The sequence below is a fragment of the Haliotis rufescens genome, unplaced genomic scaffold, assembly GCF_023055435.1.
Source record: "Haliotis rufescens isolate VD_foot unplaced genomic scaffold, xgHalRufe1.0.p SCAF_65, whole genome shotgun sequence".
NCBI lineage: Eukaryota > Metazoa > Mollusca > Gastropoda > Lepetellida > Haliotidae > Haliotis > Haliotis rufescens.
The window spans coordinates 709,988-732,955 of NW_025964356.1; the positions used below are offsets into that span (position 1 = coordinate 709,988).

The 22,968-nt window shown below is 38.2% G+C and overlaps 1 protein-coding gene across 1 annotated transcript in view; it reads right to left on the minus strand.

The window, feature by feature from the left end:
* Window positions 1–21,418: 21,418 nt before the first annotated feature.
* The window catches only part of LOC124115531 (40S ribosomal protein SA-like), a 73,077-nt gene continuing 71,527 nt past the window's right edge, over window positions 21,419–22,968 (minus strand). The window contains exons 5-6 of the mRNA XM_046476555.2: window positions 22,632–22,760; window positions 21,419–21,820 (exon numbers count right to left, since the gene is read on the minus strand). Coding sequence (XP_046332511.1) covers window positions 21,473–21,820; window positions 22,632–22,760 — 477 coding nt within the window. The 3' untranslated portion in view covers window positions 21,419–21,472. The remainder of the gene's footprint in view (window positions 21,821–22,631; window positions 22,761–22,968) is intronic.

The following is a 22,968-nucleotide window of genomic DNA, read 5'->3' on the forward strand; positions in this document are numbered from 1 at the left end:
GTTGTTGATTTTTAGCAGCAATATGTGGGGGCACTTGTGGTTGTGCGTCAGTAGATGGCTGTTTCGGTGACTGTGGCTTGACTATTCCCGTTTCACCTGTGTTTGTTTGCGTTATTAATTCGGTGTTAATATCTGAATTTATACCTGGTTTTTGTTGATCGGTAGCAATAACAATTTTATTATTATAGCCTATCACTTGACCGATCTTAAGTTCCATATTACTCGGAGACATGTATAGTCCCTGCACATAAATGTAGTTTGTGACTGTTAACCAAGAATTGCCCTTACATAAGTCCTTATTGATTCATTAACTCTTACAACTCCTGGGTTAGTGCAATTATTTTCTGTTTTATCAGTAAGAATTTCATTCCAAGCGTTGGCGGTATTGTTTAGTTGCACAAATTTTGAAACAATATAAGCTAAACCACCCTTAAAACTCATAAGATCTTCTCTCCAATCGTTACTCAAAAGTTCCCAGCCATGATTAAGATTATGCAATCTTACAAAAAGATTGTTTTTCTGTAACAAATGGATCGAATGGTTGATGAGGTTTTTTTAACGAAATCATCACTTTCTTCTTTAACAGTTTTTTGTCCGCTGTACGGAACACCTAGACCATGGTTAAGTCCTTTAATTTGCCAATCTTTACTCGGAATATTAAATTCCTGACAAATACGTTCATACGCGAACCTATTGTATGGATTATTTGTGGAATTCCATGCTCGATCCTGCGATAATGGGGCACTAATTTATTTAAGTATACAAGAAATGATAAAAGACTTATTTAGTTCAAATCCTGGGGCATAAAGAGATACACCATATCCTGTTGTACACCATATGGCAAAGTTTAACTGGTTCTGCCAAAATTGCATTGGATTTTGGAACAAATCATACACCATTTTATCGCTAGTTGCCGTGACCCTGTATTTTTCAAAGATATCAGGGAATTTACTGGGTAACAAAAAACTAAGCACCAGAAGCACTTACTAAAATCGACTGATTCGTAATGCAAGTTGATTTCATATTTAAGTTATGATATAGTATCTTTGTATATTTAATATGCATGTTACACTCCCAGGAATAACAAATGGCCAGTCTATACAACTGCGTCATACTATCGATAACTCTGCTGGTCAACTTGAAGTCGCCCTATGTGATGTAATGTATTACTCCCAGTGGACCAATATAAGTGATGCCAAAAGAAATAATAGTTTTTTAATATATAGAAAACAACACACTATATCTGATGGGTATTACAGCGTATGCTCACTCAATGATGAAATTTTTAAGCCTTTGGGAGTTAGTCTCACACAAAATGAGTCGAAGGGGATGCTGATTTTTAATGCTGGAGAAGAGTATAATTCTTACCATGAACATAGCAGAAACACTTGGACTTACTATTGGAGGAATGATAATAATACAACCCAACAAAACAGTGCAGGGGATTAAATTACCCGATTTAGTTCCTTATAAAGAGTTGTGCGTCCATCTTGATCAGATCAGTACGACGGATAATAACTCGAAAGTCCTTCAACTCTGCTTAGAGCTATTCCAAAGAAGAAAAGTACAATAGCGTTAGAACGGAATCTTTCTCATCATTACAATATAAAAAGTTAAAGCGGGGTATTATTTCAGATCTCAATTTCTGTATTAGATGTAAAACATCAACCTGTACATATAGGATACTTGAGTGTAACACTCCATATTATAAATAATGGACGATTCATCAGGCCCTGGAACGCATAACCTTAGACAATGTAATACAATTGCGCTTTCTTGGAGACACAGAAGGATTCGGTAAACCCGGTACCGATGGCAAGTTATACTAAAGCTTTACACTTACAAGATAATGTATACAAGCGGAAAGAAGTTGCATTCACAGCTAATCTAGGAGAATTAAGTGATGTCGACGTTAGTAGACTGAATAAAAACACTTCATACAATCTTACTCGCAATGATGATAATAAATGGACTATGGTCGAAGCAACAAGAGTCATCAGAAAGATGACATATCCACTTGGTTTTCCACTTGGATTCATTATTTTTGGCAACAGTAATTCTGTTCAGAGTAATAGTGTCTGTCCTGTCACCAGATAGTACAAATACAAATAATAATTGCTCCTTTGGTAAGCCAGAAGGCTAAGTTCTTTGCAGGTCTTTTCCTTTCCAGTACTATCATGGCACCATATGCTCAAGCAATTTATACTAGTGCAGTGTCTTCAAAATAACTGGTAAATGTTGTCTTTTGATGTGTACTTTTTGTAGGTGTCTGTGCTGTCACCATGCATTTTGGATTCCGAAATTGTTATTAAAAAAATCAAATATAATGAGTATATTTGACTGTCAGAATGGAACTCAACCAGTGTGCTTTTTTTAGTGCAAGAGAGAAGTCATTGCCCTAAGCTGGCATTATGTCATAGTTTGTCTCTCCTGTCACTGTCTCTGCTGTCACCTTAAAAAAAGTGACAGGACAGACATATTTAGGCGACAGCACAGACATATAGTGTTCAATAAATGTTTCAACATATGTATATTAAAAGACAAAGAAAACATGAATGGTAATGTATTTTGTATGTTTGATTGTTGCATGAAAATCTGAATATTATTAGCATTTGGGTCAATAAACACTGATTACACTGCACAGTAGATCTTTGGTAACAGCACAGACTTTTAATAGTGACAGCACAGACACATTTCAGTGACAGCAAAGATATTTTAGGATTTTTTTTATCATATTGACACAAATAATGAACAATTATTCATTTACTCTCCCTACTGTTGTACATGATTAAGAAATGTAACATATTTAGCAAATTTAAATGAAAGTTATGTTACATGATCACTTCAAACACCGTGTCTATGAGTGACTGTGACAGCACAGACATTTAGTGTTTAATAGAGATTTTCAGAAAGTTTTGTTCAATGTTTCAGTGTCTTTAAAACTATCTCTTAGGCTTTTGTTAGTTACAGGAAAATTTGAATTTCCATTAACATTTGGGTCAATAAACACTGATTACACTGCACAGTAGATCTTTGGTAACAGCAGACTTTTAATAGTAACAGCACAGACTCTTTTCAGTGACAGCAAAGACATTTAGGATTTGTTTTATCAAGTTGACACAAATAATAAACAATTATTCATTTGGCTCGCCCTACTGTTGTACATAATTAGGAAATGTAACATACTTAGCAACTTTAAATGAAAGTAATTTTACATAATCACTTCAAACACTGTCTATGAGTGAGGGAAAGAGAGAAGTGGAGGTGTGTGCTGACAGAATGGAGAGTCTGAATGATGATGAAATTCACCAAAAGACAATTTAAGTAAGGAAATGGTACAAAGTTCAGGTGACGATAAGACTAAAGACAAAAGGAAATACACCAAGTAGTATAGGTAATGATGGTTCTGGCTCACTTCCACTGGAGCAGGATTCATATACCTATACCACCACTACAGGGGGATTTTTTTATGCGTAAATGATGATGTGATTCAATGATAGTCATAAGATTCAGCTAAATTGGCTCTAGCTCACCACCACCTGGAGTCTATGATATAAATTTTTATAGGTAATGATGGTTCTGGCTCACTTCCACTGGAGCCGGATTCATATACCTATACTGCTACTACAGAGGGAATTTTTTATGTCAAAATGATTATGCGATTTAACGATAGTCATGAGTTGTATTAAACGAAACATCAATATTAATTAATATTGGAAAGGTGTAGGAGCAATAAAAAAATTAGCCACGGCGGCTAAGGTATCTAAAGATGTGACCAAGGATTGGTTAAAGAAACAAGCGATGTGGCAAATATATTTACGGGCACCGCCTTATATACCGAGGAAGAAGTTTGATATTTTTACGACGAATGAAGTTCATCAGGCTGACCTCTTGTTTCTTCCCCACGATAAGGTAAAACGCAAAACGTATCAATACGCTTTAACCGTTGTGGATGTGGCTAGTCGATACAAAGAGGCTGAGCCATTAACCTCGAAAGAATCAACAGAAGTAGCTAATGCACTGAGTCGCATATATAAACGCGGACCACTAAAATGGCCTAAGCTATTTCAAGTAGATCCCGGTCGCGAGTTTATGGGAGTTTATGGGATCGACAACAAAACTGTTTACAAAGCACGATGTCGAAATCGTCCGTGGTGAAAGAGAGGCCCACCGCAGTCAAGCTATCATCGAAAGATTTAACAGGACATTAGTGGAACGTTTGTTTGGCTATCAGTATGGGATCGAAATGAAATCAGAACGATTGAGATCAACCGAATGGGTGACACGATTATCAGCCGTTGTATCAGCGCTGAATAATGAAGTGACGAGATTAATAGGGAAGAAACCATCCGATGCGATTAAAATGAAATCCGTGACTTCCGAATCTTCAGCACCGAGGAGAGGCAAAGAACGAAAACTTCCGGATAGAGTAAGGGTAAGATATTTATACCAGGCCGGTGAACTCGAAGGAGGCCTACGTCGCGCAACCGATCCCATATGGTCCCTTAAGACGTATAATATTAGTCGATTGGTTATGAAAGAAGGAGAGCCTATTCTTTATTATCTTCAAGATGGACCGGGTAGGGCATTTGTACGAGAAGAGTTAATACCCGACGGTATTACCACCATAACCATAAGCATAGGTAGTTACACCATCATTATCAATCCATCTCTTTGTATCTAAGGGGGATAATGATGTCTTGTTCATTCTTAATCCATATATCCTATGATTGTAACTTCTTAAAGAGTTCACCTCGTGTTTGAACGTTCTACCGTTGAATAATGATTCTTTATACTGTTCGTGTTTGATATGCTTTTTTACAACATACTTCTTAACGCCCTTGGCTCTTCTTATCTCCCCATTATCGGACTTCTTTATAGAATACATCTTAGGTCTTAATCCTACATACTCCGCTATAGGGGTCCCAGCACATTCATCCTTCATCTTACCTAACACCTTTTTATTTATTACGTTGTGCAGTGGATTATCTTTTGGGTAATCGCTCGTGTCGTACATATCTATTTTTTCTGCCATATCTTTATACACATCCTGGGTTTGTATTTCCATCAACAAAGAATCTGTGTCGGTATATAACACCTCGCATCTATCGCCGTATTGCTTCTTAAGTTCGTTGTAATAAAAGTCATACATTAAGTGTTTTGACAAGTCGAGAATACTCATACCGACGTACACCGGTCTGTTGAATTTTATATTACTCTTCTGCATATGCAACACGGCTAAGTCGTTATCGAATATCTTCCTTCTGTTAAAAGCCGGACTGGCTATAAGTTTCCTGAGTCTTTCTTCCTCATTAGACCTGACTAATTTAACATCAACACGCTTCCTTAGATTCTCCATAGTTTTACCAAATACTGAGTTATTCATGAGCTTATATAGATTCTTTTCGAAATCGCTGGTAGCTATCTTTCTTAAATCTGTGTTCAACCTTATATAGGGCTCCATCCAAGGGCTTTGATCAAACTTTAGAACTCTGTGTATTTTCTTTAGTTTCATACCTACCGATAGATACAACTGGAGATTTCTGTAGTGAACTATATATTTTGTCTTATCCATCAAATTTGGTATGAGTTTTTCTACGTTAGCTAACCTAGTATAACCCATCAAGGAGTGTTGATATTCCGACATCCAGTCTTTATTAACCATTAATCTTTCGGGAGCTAGCGGATAACTGTTATGGTCTTTTAGTAAGGAATTTGGATATTCCAAGTCAACTTCTCGTATGTACCCTTTATTCTCATCATTATTATGGATATTAATAACATTGATATTATCGATATCATCGACCCATTCAAAACCACCCGTGGGTAAAGGTTGTCTCATAGCCCATCCGTACAAATTGTTAGCGTCGAGATATAATATGTGCGTGTCAGGTTTACTAGGATCGTATCCTTCCACTAATTTATTATTAGCCTTAGAATACCTTTTCGCTGCCATCGATATACCACTTCTTAATCCTTTCTCAATAAACAAGTGCATATCGTAATCTGTGAGTAATTTTAGTTCTACGCCGGTCTTCTTCAACAATGCATCCCACGATAGTCCGGGACTGGAATAGTACCATGCTGGGTCCAAGCCGTATTGTTTTAAACATGTCTTTCTAAATATCTCGAATATATCGGCGAGTAACAGTACATCGGTTTTTAAGTACAGATCGTGATAATCACCTAAATTCTTACAACCTAATTTATCCCAGACCGTCAGAGCGTGTTCATAATCGGCATCTGTTATTTTAGATTATGTTAAGTTACTATAGAATGATTCAAGGGGTGGTAATTCAGTTTCTTTGAATCTAGACCAATCATCCATATATTCGTAAGGATATACACCTTTTCTAAGCAACAAATGACGAGTTATCTTATCGGTATATTGATTTGTTATCGCAAAGTCATCGGGATTGTTCGCATTAGCTAAATTGTCCAGGGAAGATAACAGAAACTGTACGGAGTCTATGAATCTAAGCCCATTACTTTGCTTTATTCTAGATTTCCCATCCTTGTCCCTATAATGTATAGGTTTAGTCAACGAGAACGATATGTATTTTTCCATATTATTAGGAATGCACGTTAAACCGCTGTCGGTCTTTGAGATAGCTTGCATAATGAGATGTGAATCGTATCCCCTAAGGTTATGAAACACAACGGGGATGAGTATTGTTTGAGAATTCATTTTTAGTTTCAAGTTACACTCGTTATGAGCGGCAATTTTCGCTGATTATTCTCTTCATTTTGTAGATATTCTAGGAACTTTCCCGCTGCATCGGGACCTCTGTAAATCACGGGAGTGTTTGTTTTCCCATCATTCCTTACAACTATATATCCAAACCCACAAGGAATATGTTCTTGAGTTTTGTAGGTAAAACTACTATCAGTATTGTGTTTAGTATTTTCTATGGGTTTGATAAGCGCTTCGAAGTCGGCGTAAATTACTTACGGTACTGGCATTTGATTACAATAATGTTCAAATTTTAATATATTTTTTCCCTCTTTAGGCATATCGATCCTGATAGCATTCTGTCCAACACCTCTACAGTCTTCTTTATGTGCTTCTAATAGATCTTGTCTGCTGTACCCATGTAGGCATCTTTCGCAGAAATATTTCTTTCTAGCATGTTTTGTTTGATCGTATAGTAGCCTGTTTAAACTCTTTATCCATGTATAATGATATTTTCCATCTTTTTCGATCAGAAATGAATTGATTCTGGGAATATGTTCCGGACCGGAGCTTATCCTGTGTACAACAATTCCTTTAGAATATCCGAAAACATTTATAGCTAAATTATTTTGCTTTTCCACCTTTTCAATTTGTGATATTGGTGTAGGTTCGTCTATACCATCGAAGTTGAGTCCATCGTTTTGGGGATAGCTAGAAGGTCTATCCGGATTTTTGTCTACGGGGAACAATGCAGATCTTATCATTCTTAAACAATCATCGGATTTATTTTTTACATTAATTATGGCTTTTTTCTTCTTATAATACAGGGGTAAATCTATATAAGAACCACCTTGAAGGGCATATAATTTGCTATATCTAAATATAAACTATCGATTTTATCCACACCCCAACCCGAACCTCTATTAGTCCAACGTTCTAAAGTTTCCTGTATTCTCTGAATTGATGTATCTAATGATGCGTTTGCGTTTATAGTATCGGATTTGGTTATAACTTCTTGATTGCTACGGAAATATGGTTCGGTATATTCGGTGCTATCATCTGTGTTACTTTTACTCAATGTCATTTTAATCGTCAGCTGGTATTTTATACTATTTAAATCATCTAATTCCTCGTTAATTTTACTCGATATGATGGGCTTAATATCGTTAACATCCATGTTGGAATTAATATCCATCTTCCAACCTCTTAGATATTTACCAACGCCGGCGGATGTGGATACAAATATTAATTCTTGTTGTTTATTCTCAACATCATTATCAATATCATCATCATTATCATTAGGTTGAACATCATTATTATCTAGTAAAGCGATCAATTCAGCTCCTCTCATTCGAGAATAACCTCTTAGCCCACTGTTTTTCACTTCAGCTTTGAGTTCTCTAACAGTCTGGGGTTTGTTGTATTCCAAACCGAGTAAGGTAATCAATTCAGCTTTTCTCATACGAGAATATCCACGTAGGCCACTTTGCTTTGCCATAGCTTTTAACTCTCTGACAAAAACCATTGTGGTTGAATGGTATATGCAAAATGAGACAAATGTCTAATTGGTTGTTTTCATATATCTAAATACGTATTCTCCCCAACCTATTCCTCTCATTGATGTAATCTCTCTTCCAAGCATAAATAATCTGGTTCCTGACCCTATCAGCACCGTGTTTCTTACATAAACAATAACGACCTTTGACCCCTATCCCGCATTCAGAACACCTATAGTTTATGTGTCCGCGCCTGATGTAATAATTGTGTATACCGCAGTAAATATCAACACAGCGTCGATTACATAGAGTCGTCTTCCCCATGAGTGTAAATTTGCAATTATTCATGGTATATACATCTATCATATCATTTGTCTAAATGCAAATCACATCTACACTAGGGAATAGCTGAAAATCAATAGAGCAGATAACCCCATAATCACAAATGTGACCTCTCGGTCTTTCTGAGCCTCTGACGGTGTATAAAACTGACTCATTGTTGGTATCGATATTGGGTCTAGTTTTTTCCCAAAAACGAGGTAGTATTCGTGCATGGCATATTCGACATCCTTAAACGTTTGAATTGAATGTCCTTCCTTAAGCAGTTGTTCATGAATAAAGTCTAATCTCTTCATTCTCTGCTGTGTATATTGTAACTGGGCTGCTTGGTATTGTTCTAAAGCTTCGTTATGTCGTTTACACTCCTCTTCAACTTCTTTAGCGATTGATTCCCTCATACTGGAAAATAAATAATTACTCCCCGAAAAAGCTAGAGCATTAACAACAGCTCCACCGACCATCATCGCAATTGTTGCCATAGTATATGAATATAAAATATTCAAATGTTTAATTACTTCATTATGTCTTCCGGGATAAGTCCTTGTTTGATGAGCATATCCTTCGTTGCCATAGCCAATCAAATATCAAGAATGGCCATACCTATGTCAAATCCATTAAAATCTAGCTTGGGAGGTGTGGCTTTAGTAATCATTTTAGCCATACGAGCATAGCCAATGGCCAAGCCGGTGACCACCGCTGAATGATACGTCGCGTTTACCAACATTTTACCGTCTGTAACTGGAGAAGTCATGCTTATTATAGCATTATATGCGGGCTAACCTCTAATTGAACTTCTTGTTGCGGCGGGGGTGACGTTTTCTCTTCTCCAGTCTTATAAAAGAACCATACAGCCGCTATACCAGCAACTCCTACTAGTGCCCATGTTTTAATCGGATTAATATTTGAATTATTTATTAATTTCGCTTTCCTCGCCAGTCCACCCTTTCTTCCTGCAGCTATTTTTTGGGGGTTCTTAGTAACTCCGGGTTGTTTTTTTGTTTTCTCATTCACATGTGGTGCATTCACATCCTCATTCACATGTGGTGGTTCCTCATTCACTCGTTGTTCCACAATCTGTTGTTCCTCGTTCACAATCTGTTGTGGTGTCACCTGAGTCTCCATTATTATTAAGTGGGTGCGTATGTTTAAATTGACAATACCTAGCCGTTATTAAAGCTGTGGTGAACTGAGCTAAGAACATTCCGAATCTATGATAAAACTCACAGCTCACTGAGCTTATAGCGTGTTCGATGAATGGGTCTTTCTCTAGAGATTCACATAAATACAGGCGATGTTCTGCCGGGATGGGGAGAAACGTACTAGCTACAACTGTGTATAGTTGTAATATAGCCGACCCTATTGTTTTAGTCATGGTAGCTCCCAGTCTAGACTCGTAACGTGCATACAGTTTTTTAATCTCTTCGTCGGTCATGTTATCAATTTTTTCGATGGTATAATTTTCCCCCAAATATTGGGAACATTTTCCACCGGCTACCAAAGCCGCGAGTCTTTCTCTATGTTTATCTAAAGATTTATCTGTAACTTGTTGATCAGGCTCAGATTCTTTGAGCATTTGTTCGATGAGTTCATCACATTCAATAATGTAATACCTAAGGAGATATTTAAGTCTAACATAACATAATATGACATATCCAATACAACCCGTAATAATGAACTGTTGCGAAAGAATGATGATTTCGAACCACATTTTATGTAATATTAACAGCTAATGTTCAATTTGCTACATTTTGCTATATTTGCTACATTTTGCTATAATTTTGCTAAGCAGTTGCTATAATTTTGCTACAATTTGCTAAGCAATTGCATAAGCAGCTGGTTGATCGTTTTTTAATACGAGTTTACAGTGCTTCGTTGCCGCTAACACTTTTCTGACTTTGTCTCGTTCAATCTTGGTATAAATGACATCATTTTCACGTAAACATTCCTCGAATGAATCTCGGTCTTTGCAATGAAACAGTGCTACCCATTTGGTCAGCTCTCTGAGATCTTTCAGGACAGAGTTGTATTTTTGAGTAAGTACCCAAACGCTATGCTGAGTATGCCGACCAGAGAATGCTAAATAAGAAAGCATATCTTTCTTTTTTGCGAGTTCTTTACTCGCGCTGCAATCGTCTATTACGAAAAGGGTTGATTCTCCTTTGTACTTTCTAAAATATCTAGAATAAAAGCTGATTTTCCGCAGCCCGTTTGCCCGCATATGATAGCGCAGTGCGGATCTTTAGGTAAAAGATTATTAATAGATTGCTTGCACGAATCTCCCATTCTGTATATTAAGTTGCGCATCCATAATCACGTACAAATATATGTTTAATTTACCAGCTGTTTCCTGGAGCTTCGTTATCTGTATGGTGGCACCCTCGCTAGCATTTTCTATTCTCCTCCCACTGCCGTGTAATTGGTCATCGTCCGTTGTTCGCATGTCGAGCCATAGCGCGTACTTCGTGGTGAGGTATTCACCCATCGATACACTCCCGAGAGACAGATCTTTCACGACCGCGTTAACTTCCGGAGAACGTTTTATAGAAGGAAGTTTTTTAATCTCATCCCACTGGTGATACGCTAGCATTCCTTGGCTACATAGTTGATTAGGAACGCCCTCGATAGTCAATTCTACTTTTGTAATCTTGGGATTGTAGAACTTCTCGGTTTTTCTTTTAAATGCATCAGAGGGGTCCTCGAACAACATTAAAATACCCTTCAGCGACCTCGTGGGGACGTTTAGATTGATATTCCACATCGTATCTTTTTTGTCCCTCGTGATCTTTCGGTGTCGCAGCACGACATCGTACAAAATGGCTAAACTTCCTGTATAATGGTTACGAATTTGTCTGGCTAATTCGGGATCCGTTATCATATCGTACTCCAGCGAGATATTGTCAATGGAATAGCTAGCATCTTCAGCAGCTCTGATTACTCTGCCGTAGTCATTAAAAGTGAGTTCGTATTCTAACCTATCGCCTAGGGATGCTTGATAAAAGGGCATGTGGGAATCTAGTAATTCAAAGTCTAGGGGAATATAGAATCAGTTACCTATTGCGTCAGCAATGGCCTTATCTTTTTCGTTGGTAACAACACCATTTTCAGCACCCACGCGCAGTCTCAATGTGTTCTTATTACAAATACCTTGGTACTGTAAGTTTTCCCGCTCTTTATCCGTTCACCAAAGATCCATGTAGCAATAGTATACATCGCTATCGTCGATACTCAATACTTCATTACCGCTAATTTTAATCACGATTTTCCTAACGATAGCACGACCTATGTTCTGAACGGGCTCCCTGTTAACGTCGGTAGAAGTCAAAATAATCGTAAATGCTAGTCGGACAGTTCCCGGAACTAACAGAAGCGTTTGATTCTGATCGATGGTACTAGGGTTATTAGTTATAGTTACAGACTGACGAATTGCTTTGACCCCTAATGGATCTCGAAGTCTACGTTGTGGGTTTAACTTGCGTCCGTATTGCGAAGACATTGTTTTGTTGAAAACATGAAACCCTATGTTTAATATAAAAATGGCTAATTTTGAACATAATGACTTAGATCTAAGTACCTTTGATGACTTTGATAACCAGAATCCAATCGAAGATACTGATGAAACCAACTTTGGTGGCACGAATCTTAACGATGAACTTTTATAATCAACCGTCAATCATTATTACGATTCCTTTAAAGATGATAGTACTATTGTTCGTGAATATTCAAAGTTTGAGATAGATAGTAAAGGAATATTGCGACTGCGTGGCGCTCCGGATATTGATCTTATGCATTCTCGTACTCGTAAGCCCCTAGCCTTGTCTACTATAGCCGCTAAACACGGCATCGGCACTGTTCGTGATGAATTAGGTTTTGTTGACTACCGACGACTTTCCGCGAAGACTACTAAAGTTCTTAGGACTGTGCGTGATGAACTCGGTAATACAGATGATTTGGAGGCTTCCTCGAAGGTGGCCTCGGACGGACTCGTAGAAATCTTAGATACCTATTACGATAATTCAACGTTACAGGTATCGGAGTTCAGTATTAGGGAATTACGAGGTCTTGACAAGGCAATGCGAACAATGCGGGGAGAACTCATGAATAATATGGCCAAGATATCCGAAATCGACAAGCATATAGTTTACGAGAAAACAAAACTTGAACAGGTGGGCGATGAATTCAGTAGACGCCGCATAGCGGAAAGATTGCGTAACTTAGAAGAGGAAAGATCGGCCCGCCTCGAAGCAGCTTCCAGTAATAGAAAGGCACTTCGTTCGCAAATCAGTCGAATTCGAGAAACTATCGATCAAGTCCTCAACGATGACACTACACTGGCCGATAAAATTAAAACATTGTTCAGAGAACAGGGAATAACAATTGCCAGTATTTTAACCGCATTGGGTTTTATTATATCGACTTTGACTCTCTCGTTAACAGGTGGCAGTACAGGTGGTGGTACACGGGATAAAAGAGTGGATAAAAAAGCATTTAAAAGCATTAGGTTCAGCACTGGGAAAGCTCGCTGAGAAAGCCCGGCCGCACTTCCCGGTATAATAGGGAGTGTTGTTTCCTGGCTATTGAATTTATTAGCTAAGACCACCACTTGGCTTAGTCAAAACTTGTGGGCACTGATCGTAGCAATTGCAGGGCTGTTGTACGTATTCACTAAGAACTATTTAACCACCAAATCATGAGTAAGCCAACCGAGACTCCACCCACTACAAGCGCTGTTTTTTCATCGATATGTTGTTGATTTTTAGCTGCAATATGCGGTGGTACTTGTGCGTCAGTAGATGTTTTTGCGATAGTTGGTGTTTGTGGCTTGACTATTCCCTTTTCGCCTGTGATTGTTTGCGTTATTAATTCGACATTCATATCTGAATTTATACCTGGTTTTTGTTGATCGGTAGCAATAACAATTTTATTATTATAGCCTATCACTTGACCGATCTTAAGTTCCATATTACTCGGAGACATGTATAGTCCCGGTGCATAAACAAAGTCCACTTTGGATTGAGCGTACTGTAATGCATCTTGAAAACGCTTTATAGACGATGGTATGTCAACTGGTGAATTAATGGCGCCCTCCGCGTTTGAGACAAACTGTTTTTGCGCATCGAATGCCTTCCCAGAACTGATAATGGACGTTAGTGTTTGCGATTGTGCTCCGAGAATTGGCCACACATAAGTTCTTATCGATTCATTAACTCTTTCAAATCCTGGGTTAGTAAAATTATTTTCTTTTTTATCATTAAGAAATTCATTCCAAGTATCTGTTGTATCGTTTGGATGCACAAACTTTGTTATAATATAAGGAATGCCACTCTCAAAGTTCATACGATCTGCTCTAAACTGTTAACTCGAGAGAGCAAAGCCTGAAGGGATCACACCCTCTTTAATTAAATAATCGCTTTTATCTTTAATAGTTCTTTGTCCATTGTACGGAATACCTAGACCATTGCTAGGTCCTTTAATGAGCCAATCTTTACGCGTAGAAACATTAAATTCATTACAAATACGTTTGAAGGCCCTCTTATTATAATGATTATTTGCGTGATTCCATGCTGGATCCAGCGGTAATGGAGCACTAATTTCTTTAAGTATACGTCTAATCTGATAGTACACGTGAAATAATATAACAGACTTATATAGTTTAAATCCTGGGGCATTAACAGATACGCCACATCCCGTTGTGGCACACCATACGGCAAAGTTTAACTGATTCTGCCAAAATTGCATCGGACGGTTAAACCAATCGTCCACCATTGTATCGTTAGTTGCCGTGAAACTGTATTTTTCAAAGATATCGTGGAATTTAACGGTAAACTCAGCACCGGAGGCAGTTACTATAATCGATTGATTAGTAATGTAAGTTGATTTCATATTTAAGTTATGATATAGTATCATTGTATATTTAATATGTATGTTACACTCCCTGGAATAACAAATGGTCAGTCTATTGAACTGCTTCATACTATCGATAACTCGGATGGACAACTCGAAGTAGCTCTATGCGATGTAACGTATTACCCACTGTGGACCAATATAAGTGCTGCAAAAGATAATAATAGTATGTATTTATCAATTGAACAAAATATTATTGAAAAATTCATTATTATACCTGATGGGTATTACAGCGTATGCTCACTCAAAGATGAAATTTTTAAGCCTAATGGAATGAGTCTCACACAAAATGAGTCGAATGGGATGCTGAAATTAGTCGCTGGAGAAAAAAGTGTAATTATTCCTGACAACTTAGCACCTAAATTTGGATTTGCACTCGACTATGAATCTATGAACATAATAAAACCCAATGGAACAAAACATGGAGATACATTACCCGATTTAGTTCCCTATAAAGAGTTGTTCATCCATCTTGATCAAATAAGCACGACGGATAATATTCAACTAGAAAGTCCTTCAACTCTGCTCAGAAGTGTTCCAGTGAAAAATGAAAAATACAATAGCGGTAGAACGGAATCTTTCTCGTTATTACAATATAAAAAATTGAAGCGTGGTATTATTTCAGACCTCAAAATTTCTGTATTAGATGTAAAACATCAACCTGTACATATAGGATACTTAAGTGTAACACTCCATATTATAAATAATGGTTGATGCATCAGGCCCTGGAACGCTCAGACAATGTAATACAATTGCGCTTTCCGATCTCGGAGACACAGAAGGATTCGATAGACCCGGTTACAATGGTAAGTTATACGCTTTACACTTACACGATAATGTATACAAGCGGAAAGAAGTCACATTCACAGGTAATCTAGAAGATTTAAGGGATGTCGACGTTAGTAGACTCATTAATAACACTTCGTACAATATTACTCGCAACGACGATAATAAATGGACTATGATCGAAGCAAACATCGAGTGGCTACTGAATATCGTCATTACCCCACCTTATGTGATGATGGGTAAGGGACATAATTTAACTAAGATAATAAATAGTGGCATCGTACTCGCGGCTTATATCCCATCAAAACGAAAAAGTGTGTTAGTTACCCCCCTGCCAGAAATCCCAGGTCATATGTTATATAGTCGTCCAGCAGTAAAAAATGTTACTTTAAATTTGGTTACTGAATTCAATGAAATTAAAGTTAACTTGAGTGCAATACCTAATCTTTCTACGCTTATTATTGAAGTCTTGTTCGGAGATGTACTGGTAGATGCCTTCGAAATATTACCAGGTCTATCGATTAAATGGCTCAAGAAACACGAGCGTCAACGTTGCAGTATTATTCATATCGGAGCATCGCCCGTTGCAACCCTCGAGGGGGTTCAATTTTTAAAAGTGGTAGTATTTCTCTTTCTAAGATATTCTTGTCGTATAATATACATTTGATAAGATTGATGTATAGTCTCAAAACATTTAAGCAAGACCAATTAAAGACTATTATATGATCGTAATATACACTATGAGTTTATATCCAGCGCTCGATGAAGCATTTGAAAAGATGGAAACTGTTGATAGATTTCGATTACATCAAATAAGCGACATAAAACATCGAATAGAGAAGGATAGGGAGTTGAGACTTGGATTGTATAAAAAGTATCGCAGAGCCGTGAATGCTCTGGACGGAGTTGACACTGCTCTTGTAGTATCTGGCATGGGACTCGGTGTAGCGGGTATCGGTTTACTATCAACTATAATCGCCGCACCTATCGTGCTCGGCATGGAAATAGCCGCTGGAGTCTCGGGACTGGCAGGAATAGCGATAAAATTCATTTCTCGTAGGTTACAAAAGAAAGCATTAAAACACGATAGTATTCGGATACTCGCCGAAGCAAAGTTGAACAGCATTGAGGATCATATTTCGACAGCAATGGCCGATTGTAAGATATCCAAGGATGAGTTTCGTTTAGTGCTGTCGGAACTCACCAAATACAATGAAATGAAGCAGGAGATTCGATCAAAATCTCACAAGACCAGTGGTATTAGCGAAGATGAGGAAAAAAAAGTTCATAGAACAGAGGAGGCAACAGGCGCGTCAATTATTCCGTGCCAAAACCAAAGAACTGGTTGGAGATTAAAAATAGATTGCTTACTATCGTTTGATCACATTTAGACAAATGCTTACATAAATATATATAATAATGGAGATCGAAAAAGCTATTAAATGGAGAGAATTACCACAAGGTTTTTATTATATCAGTGATGTCAAACCAACCAAATACGGTTATCAATTGTTTCTTATCAATTTACAAGAAGAGTGTAGTTATATAGTCTGGTCTCCTAGTAAAATGAACGAAGAACTTAATAAAAATGTTGAATATTGCTTTATCGATAAAAATAATGAAGAATATTTTTATTACCATTTAGGCTCATCTAAAGCAATGATTGGCCCCAGGTATTGGTGAGCTAGAGCCAATCTCATGACTATCATTAAATCGCATAATCATTTTGACATAAAAAATTCCCTCTGTAGTAGCAGTATAGGTATATGAATCCGGCTCCAGTGGAAGTGAGCCAGAACCATCATTACCTATAAAAATTTATATCATAGACTCCAGGTGGTGGTGAGCTAGAGCCAATTTAGCTGAATCTTATGACTATCATTGAATCACATCATCATTTACGCATAAAAAATTCCCTCTGTAGTGGTGGTATAGGTATATGAATCCTGCTCCAGTGGAAGTGAGCCAGAACCATCATTACCTATACTACTCACCAGCCAGTTGATACAAATGAATGCCTGGGGAAATTCGTTGTCGTTATGTATAACATATCATATCCTGGTTATGTTGAAGATATAGAGCTAGGTGAAGTTTTTGTGGAATGTATGCATAAAGTGGGAAAGCACGGGAATGCAAATTGTTTCTTCTGGCCACGCAAACTTAAAGACAAATGCTGATACCAATTTGAGGACATAGTTAGCTTTGTACCAGAGCCTTCCAAAATATCACTGTCCTCTGACTATTCTGTTGAGTCTTCTTTGTTGGAAGATACGTTGGAAACAATTCATGGCAAATAATAACCTGTGTTTATATGTGCACGTGAATGAGGTCAAGAATGATTTACTGAATGTTATCATATAATGATATCATTTGGTAAAAGTGCAAATATGTTATCAGACTTTGTCTGTGCTACTACTGTTGAAGTTTTGAAAGTTGACTATTCTCATTTCCTTACAGCTTTTTGCTTGGAATAAGCAACAATAACCTCAAAAAGTGCCATTAAGGTTGTTGGTAGAGTTTCTGATCAAGTTCTATTATTGAGATGCGCAATTCCACATAAGATTTGTTTAAGAAATTTTTTAATAAAATTCCTAAATAGCAAAAGGCACCAGTTCAGCAAGAGTCTGATAGACATGCAAAGTTTTGTTAGAAAGTTTTGAATAGGTTTTGAGTTATGCTCCGGAAACTAACTCTACCCTATAGAACCTAAGTCCAACTTGTTGGCATGGAAACGTAAAAAATAAACCCAAAATATCAAAAGGCACCACTTCAGTATGTGCCTGATAGATTTGCCAAGTTTCGATCAAATACACTGAATGGTTTTGGAATTCTGCCCCGGAAAAGGAAAAGATTAAAGACGGACGGACAGACAAGACTGGCTGATCGCTATATCCCCCCGCATTATATGGCGGGGGGATAAAAATCGAGTGGCTACTGAATATCGTCATTACCCCACCATATATGATGATGGGTAAGGGACATAATTTAACTAAGATAATAAATAGTGGGATTGTACTCGGGGCTTATATCCCCTCAAAAAGAACTAGAGTGATCTGAGAGCACAACATTCCCCGCATGAATTTTTTTTAACGAGTCAAATGAAGCACTGTAATACAGGCGCAGTTAATCTGTCAAAATTAGTCGAAATGAAATGGGACTGCCATATGCGTATCATCAACATGTCAACATCTTGTGTGTAGAGTTTCAGGGATATTCTCTGGAAACTGTAGGAGTTGATTTCACAAGCTAAGTACCCTCACTCACAATAAGGCAAATGAAGCTCCGTAAAACAGGGGCAGTAACTCTGTCAAAATTAGTCGAAACGTAGTCTGTTTTAGTCTCTCCCCTGCCAGAAAACCCAGGTCATATGTTATCGAGTCGTCCAGCAGTAAAAAATGTTAGTTTATATTTGGTTACTGAATTCAATGATATAAAAGATAACTTGAATGCTATACCTGATCTTTCTACAATTATTATTGAAGTCTTGTTTGGAAGATGCACCAGAAGATGCACCAGAAGATGCCTTCGAAATATTACCAGATCTATCAATTAAATGGCTCAAGAAACACGAGCGTCAACGTAATATACATTTAAAAAGGCTGATGTATACTCACAAAACATTGAAGCAAGACCAACAAGTATTTGTCACAGAGTGACGAAATATCCCCCGCCTGTACACCATAGTACCAAATATGAAGACAATCCAGCGATTAGTTCTTGAGATATTGTGGCAACACCGGTTTTTCCAACTCCAAAAACAGATTTGCCTGCTGTGACCTTGAAAATGGGGTCAAGGTCACCAAATCTGACAGGTGTATGCGGTGTCTGTATATACACTATAGTTCCAAATATGAAGACAATCCAGCGATTAGTTCTTGAGATATCGCGGGAACACCGTTTTCTAACTCCAAAAGCAGATTTGCCTGCTGTGACCTTGACAATGGGGTCAAGGTCACCAAAACCGACTGGTGTCTGCGGTGTCTGTATATACACCATAGTTCCAAATATGAAGACAATCCAGTGTTTAGTTCTTGAGATATCGCGGCAACACCGTTTTCCAACTCCAAAAGCAGATTTGCCTGCTGTGACCTTTAAAATGGGATCAAGGTCACCAAAACCGACTGGTGTCTGCGGAGTCTGTATGTACACCATAGTTCCAAATATGAAGACAATCCAGTGTTTAGTTCTTGAGATATCGCGGCAACACCGTTTTCCAACTCCAAAAGCAGATATGCCTGCTGTGACCTTGAAAATGGGGTCAAGGTCACCAAAACCGACTGGTGTCTGCGGAGTCTGTATATACACCATAGTTCCAAATATGAAGACAATCCAGTGTTTAGTTCTTGAGATATCGCGGCAACAAACAGGTGGGACGTACGGACGGACGGACGTACGGACGGACGTACGGACGGTCGTGAATACTATATCCCCCGCTTCGCGCTTTCGCGCGGCGGGGGATAATTAAAGACTATTATATGATATAATAATATACACTATGGGTTCATATCCGGCGCTCGAAGCATCTGAAAAGATGGATACTGTTGATGGATTTCGATGACATCAAATAAGCAACATAAAACATTGAATAGAGAAGGAGAGGGAGTTGAGACTTGGATTGTATAAAAAGTATCGTAGAGCTGTGAATGCTCTCGACAGAGTTGACACTGCGCTTGTAGCAGCTAGCATGGGACTCGGTGTAGCCGGTGTTGGTTTATTATCAACTAAAATTGCCACGCCTTATTGTACTTGGTATGGAAGTAGCCGCAGGAGTCTCTGGACTGGCAGGAATAGTGATAAAATTCATTTCTCGTAAGTTGCAAAAGAAAGCATTAAAACATGATAATATTCAGATACTTGCCGAGAAAGTTGAACAGCATTGAGGATCATATTTCAACAGCACTGGGTGATTGAAAGATATCCGAGGAGGAGTTTCGTTAAGTGTTGTCAGAACTCGCCAAATACAACACAATGAAGCAGGAGATTCGATCAAATTCTCGTAAGACCAGTGGTGTTAGCGCAGACGAGAAAAAAAAGTTCATAGAACAGGGCCAAAACCAAATAACTGGTTGGAGATTAAAAATAGATTGTTTCCTATCATTGGATCACACCACAATAATTTAGACGAATGCTTGAACAAGTATATAATAATGGAGAATTACAAGCCATATATATGATATATATTATATCAGTGATGTCAAACTAACTAAATACGGTCATCAATTGTTTCTTTCCAATTTAGAAAAAGAGTATATAGTCTGGTCTCCTAGTAAAATGAACGAAGAACTTAGTAAAGTGTTGAATATCACTTTGTTCAAAATAATGGTATGCGTATGAGTAAAAATAATAGAGAATATTTTCATTACAATTTAGCTTAATCTCATGACGATCGTTAAATCGCATCATCATTTTTGCATAAAAAATTCCATCTGTAGTAGCAGTATAGGTATATAAATCTGGCTCCAGTGGAAGTGGTCCAGAATCACCATTACCTATACTACTCCTGGGAATTTGTGGGGAAGATTCGTTTTTCTTTTCAGCTACAGCAGCAACACCAGATATATATTTCATTAAAACAATGAGCCTGAATACTCTAAATATAAAACATTTTGGAACGATTTTCGTGGCAGACAATCTCTTCCTACCTCCTACCCTCATCAAATCGTCGGCCTCTTAATTACTTCTGGATAGATTACAGTGAGCGAGTATGGTTTTACGCCGCTTTTAGCAATATTCCAGCAATATCACGGCGGGAGACACCAGAAATGGGCTTCACACATTGTACCCATGTCGGGAATCGAATCCGGGTCTTCGGCGTGACGATTGAACGCTCTAACCACTAGGCTGCCAGACCGCCCATGGATAGATTACAGAGAACATGGCTTTCGTTCAAATTTTTTAGATTTTATGATGTGATGACAGCCAAAATACAAGAATTCTGGCACTGATGTAATAAAGATTTAGTAATCACAAGATTCACTGAAGTTATTGTGTACACAAGCTTTTTTGTGTGACTAGATCATACTAAGTAGCCTTGACCTTCCAATATCAGTCAATCATACGTCAGAAAAATTCCTCAGGGGTATACAGGTTGTATTTAGCATGGGAAGTTTCAGCTTCATTGGTCCTGTAGTTCTGAGACAAAGATGTTTACAGATGGATAACACTCATTACTGAAGTTAACTTGATTTTTTTCAGCCAGCTGAGCCAGTAAAAACTAAAGTAGTATCTTATGACAAGACTTTATTTCTTTGATGTGTCTTGATAGTAACCAGGACACTCAGTTCCAGTTTTCAGCTCCAGACCCGCCCCACTCATCTCCTGGGGAACGAGTTGGTGCAGCAGCAGCTGCTGGAACTGTTGGAACTGCAGCAACTGCAGGTACAGCAGCCCCCACCGGAGTTTGCGCTGACCAGTCATTGGCATCTGTTGCAGACCAATCTGATGTAGTGCCTCCTCCATATGATTGGATTGGTACTGAACTGACATTGATTGCCTCACTAGCCCAGTCACTGACTTCAGCTGGTAAAGGTTGCTCTGCAACACTAGCTCCAGTCCAAGGCTCTTGTGATGGGGCCTCTTCTTTCACCTGGTCACGTTCTCTGGCTGCTTGTTCTTCCTTTTCAGCCTACGAAAAGGTAAATCAACACAATCAACAGGCATTGTAAGTGGTGATAACTTTTGCCTAAACCTTTTCATGAGAATATAATGTGCTCAAACAAAACTCAACACTTGGAGGAACTTAATATATATTACAGAGAGAAAAGAGGGAGGGAGGACAGAGAAAGGGGGATTCAATTTTGAATCCTCACCACCAACCAAATATTGTTGATATCAAGCTCTTAGTTTCAGAGAAGAAGTTGCTTAAAGCAATATAGCCAAATTACCCCTATTTGGCCTTGCCATTCAGCCCCACCATTTGTACAAGTTTTAGTCCCCACCACCTGGGGATGCTTCCAGTCAAATTTCGTTAATTTCCAATTATAGGTCCAGAAGAAGTTGTTTGAATAAATTGTTGACATATGGACAAAGGACACCATGGTATGGCATAAGCTCAACTTGGTCCTTTGAAAAAGAAAAATACCTTGCAACAATGTAATTTTTGTGGAATACGTTTTTCAGACATTGTGAAATGTGATAGATTTAATAAATGAATGATATGACAGGTAGGTTCATAAGGTAGGTACTATTTTGACAGGACTATGGCTTGGCCAGTAAACTGGCCTACGGTGTTGAAAAAGTTAATAAAATCATCTTCTATTTTGACGTGGCTATAGCCTGGCAGGTGTACCGGCCTGCAGTGTCTCGGGACGAATGATGTCTTGACTGGTGCACCAGCCTGTGGTGTTGAAACAGTTAAGTACCATCAATAGTTACCAGTCAATAGTCAATAGCTGCCAAATCACTGTATCTTTTGAAAGAAAGGTAGTAAAACTGACCTCCTCTGGATCTCTGTAAAAATACAGATCCACCATCACATCCCATTGGTGTTCTCTGCTGATGGTTCCTCGCAAGCGGAGTACTTCACGAGCCATTAACCACCACATAAGACCAATTGACTGGGCTCCCTAGAAGCAGAAATCAAAATTATAATGACATAAGAGGAGAGAAGAAATGAAGTTTAACGTTGTACAAGATTGTTTCATGTGCATGTGTTTCTTAAGAGTTAGTCCTGACTTGTGCCAGATTTACAGTATTAGACCACTGGGATAATATGCCGCAGCTAAACATACCGACGGAGCTGACCAGTCAAGAGAGAGGGAGGATATAAAGTAA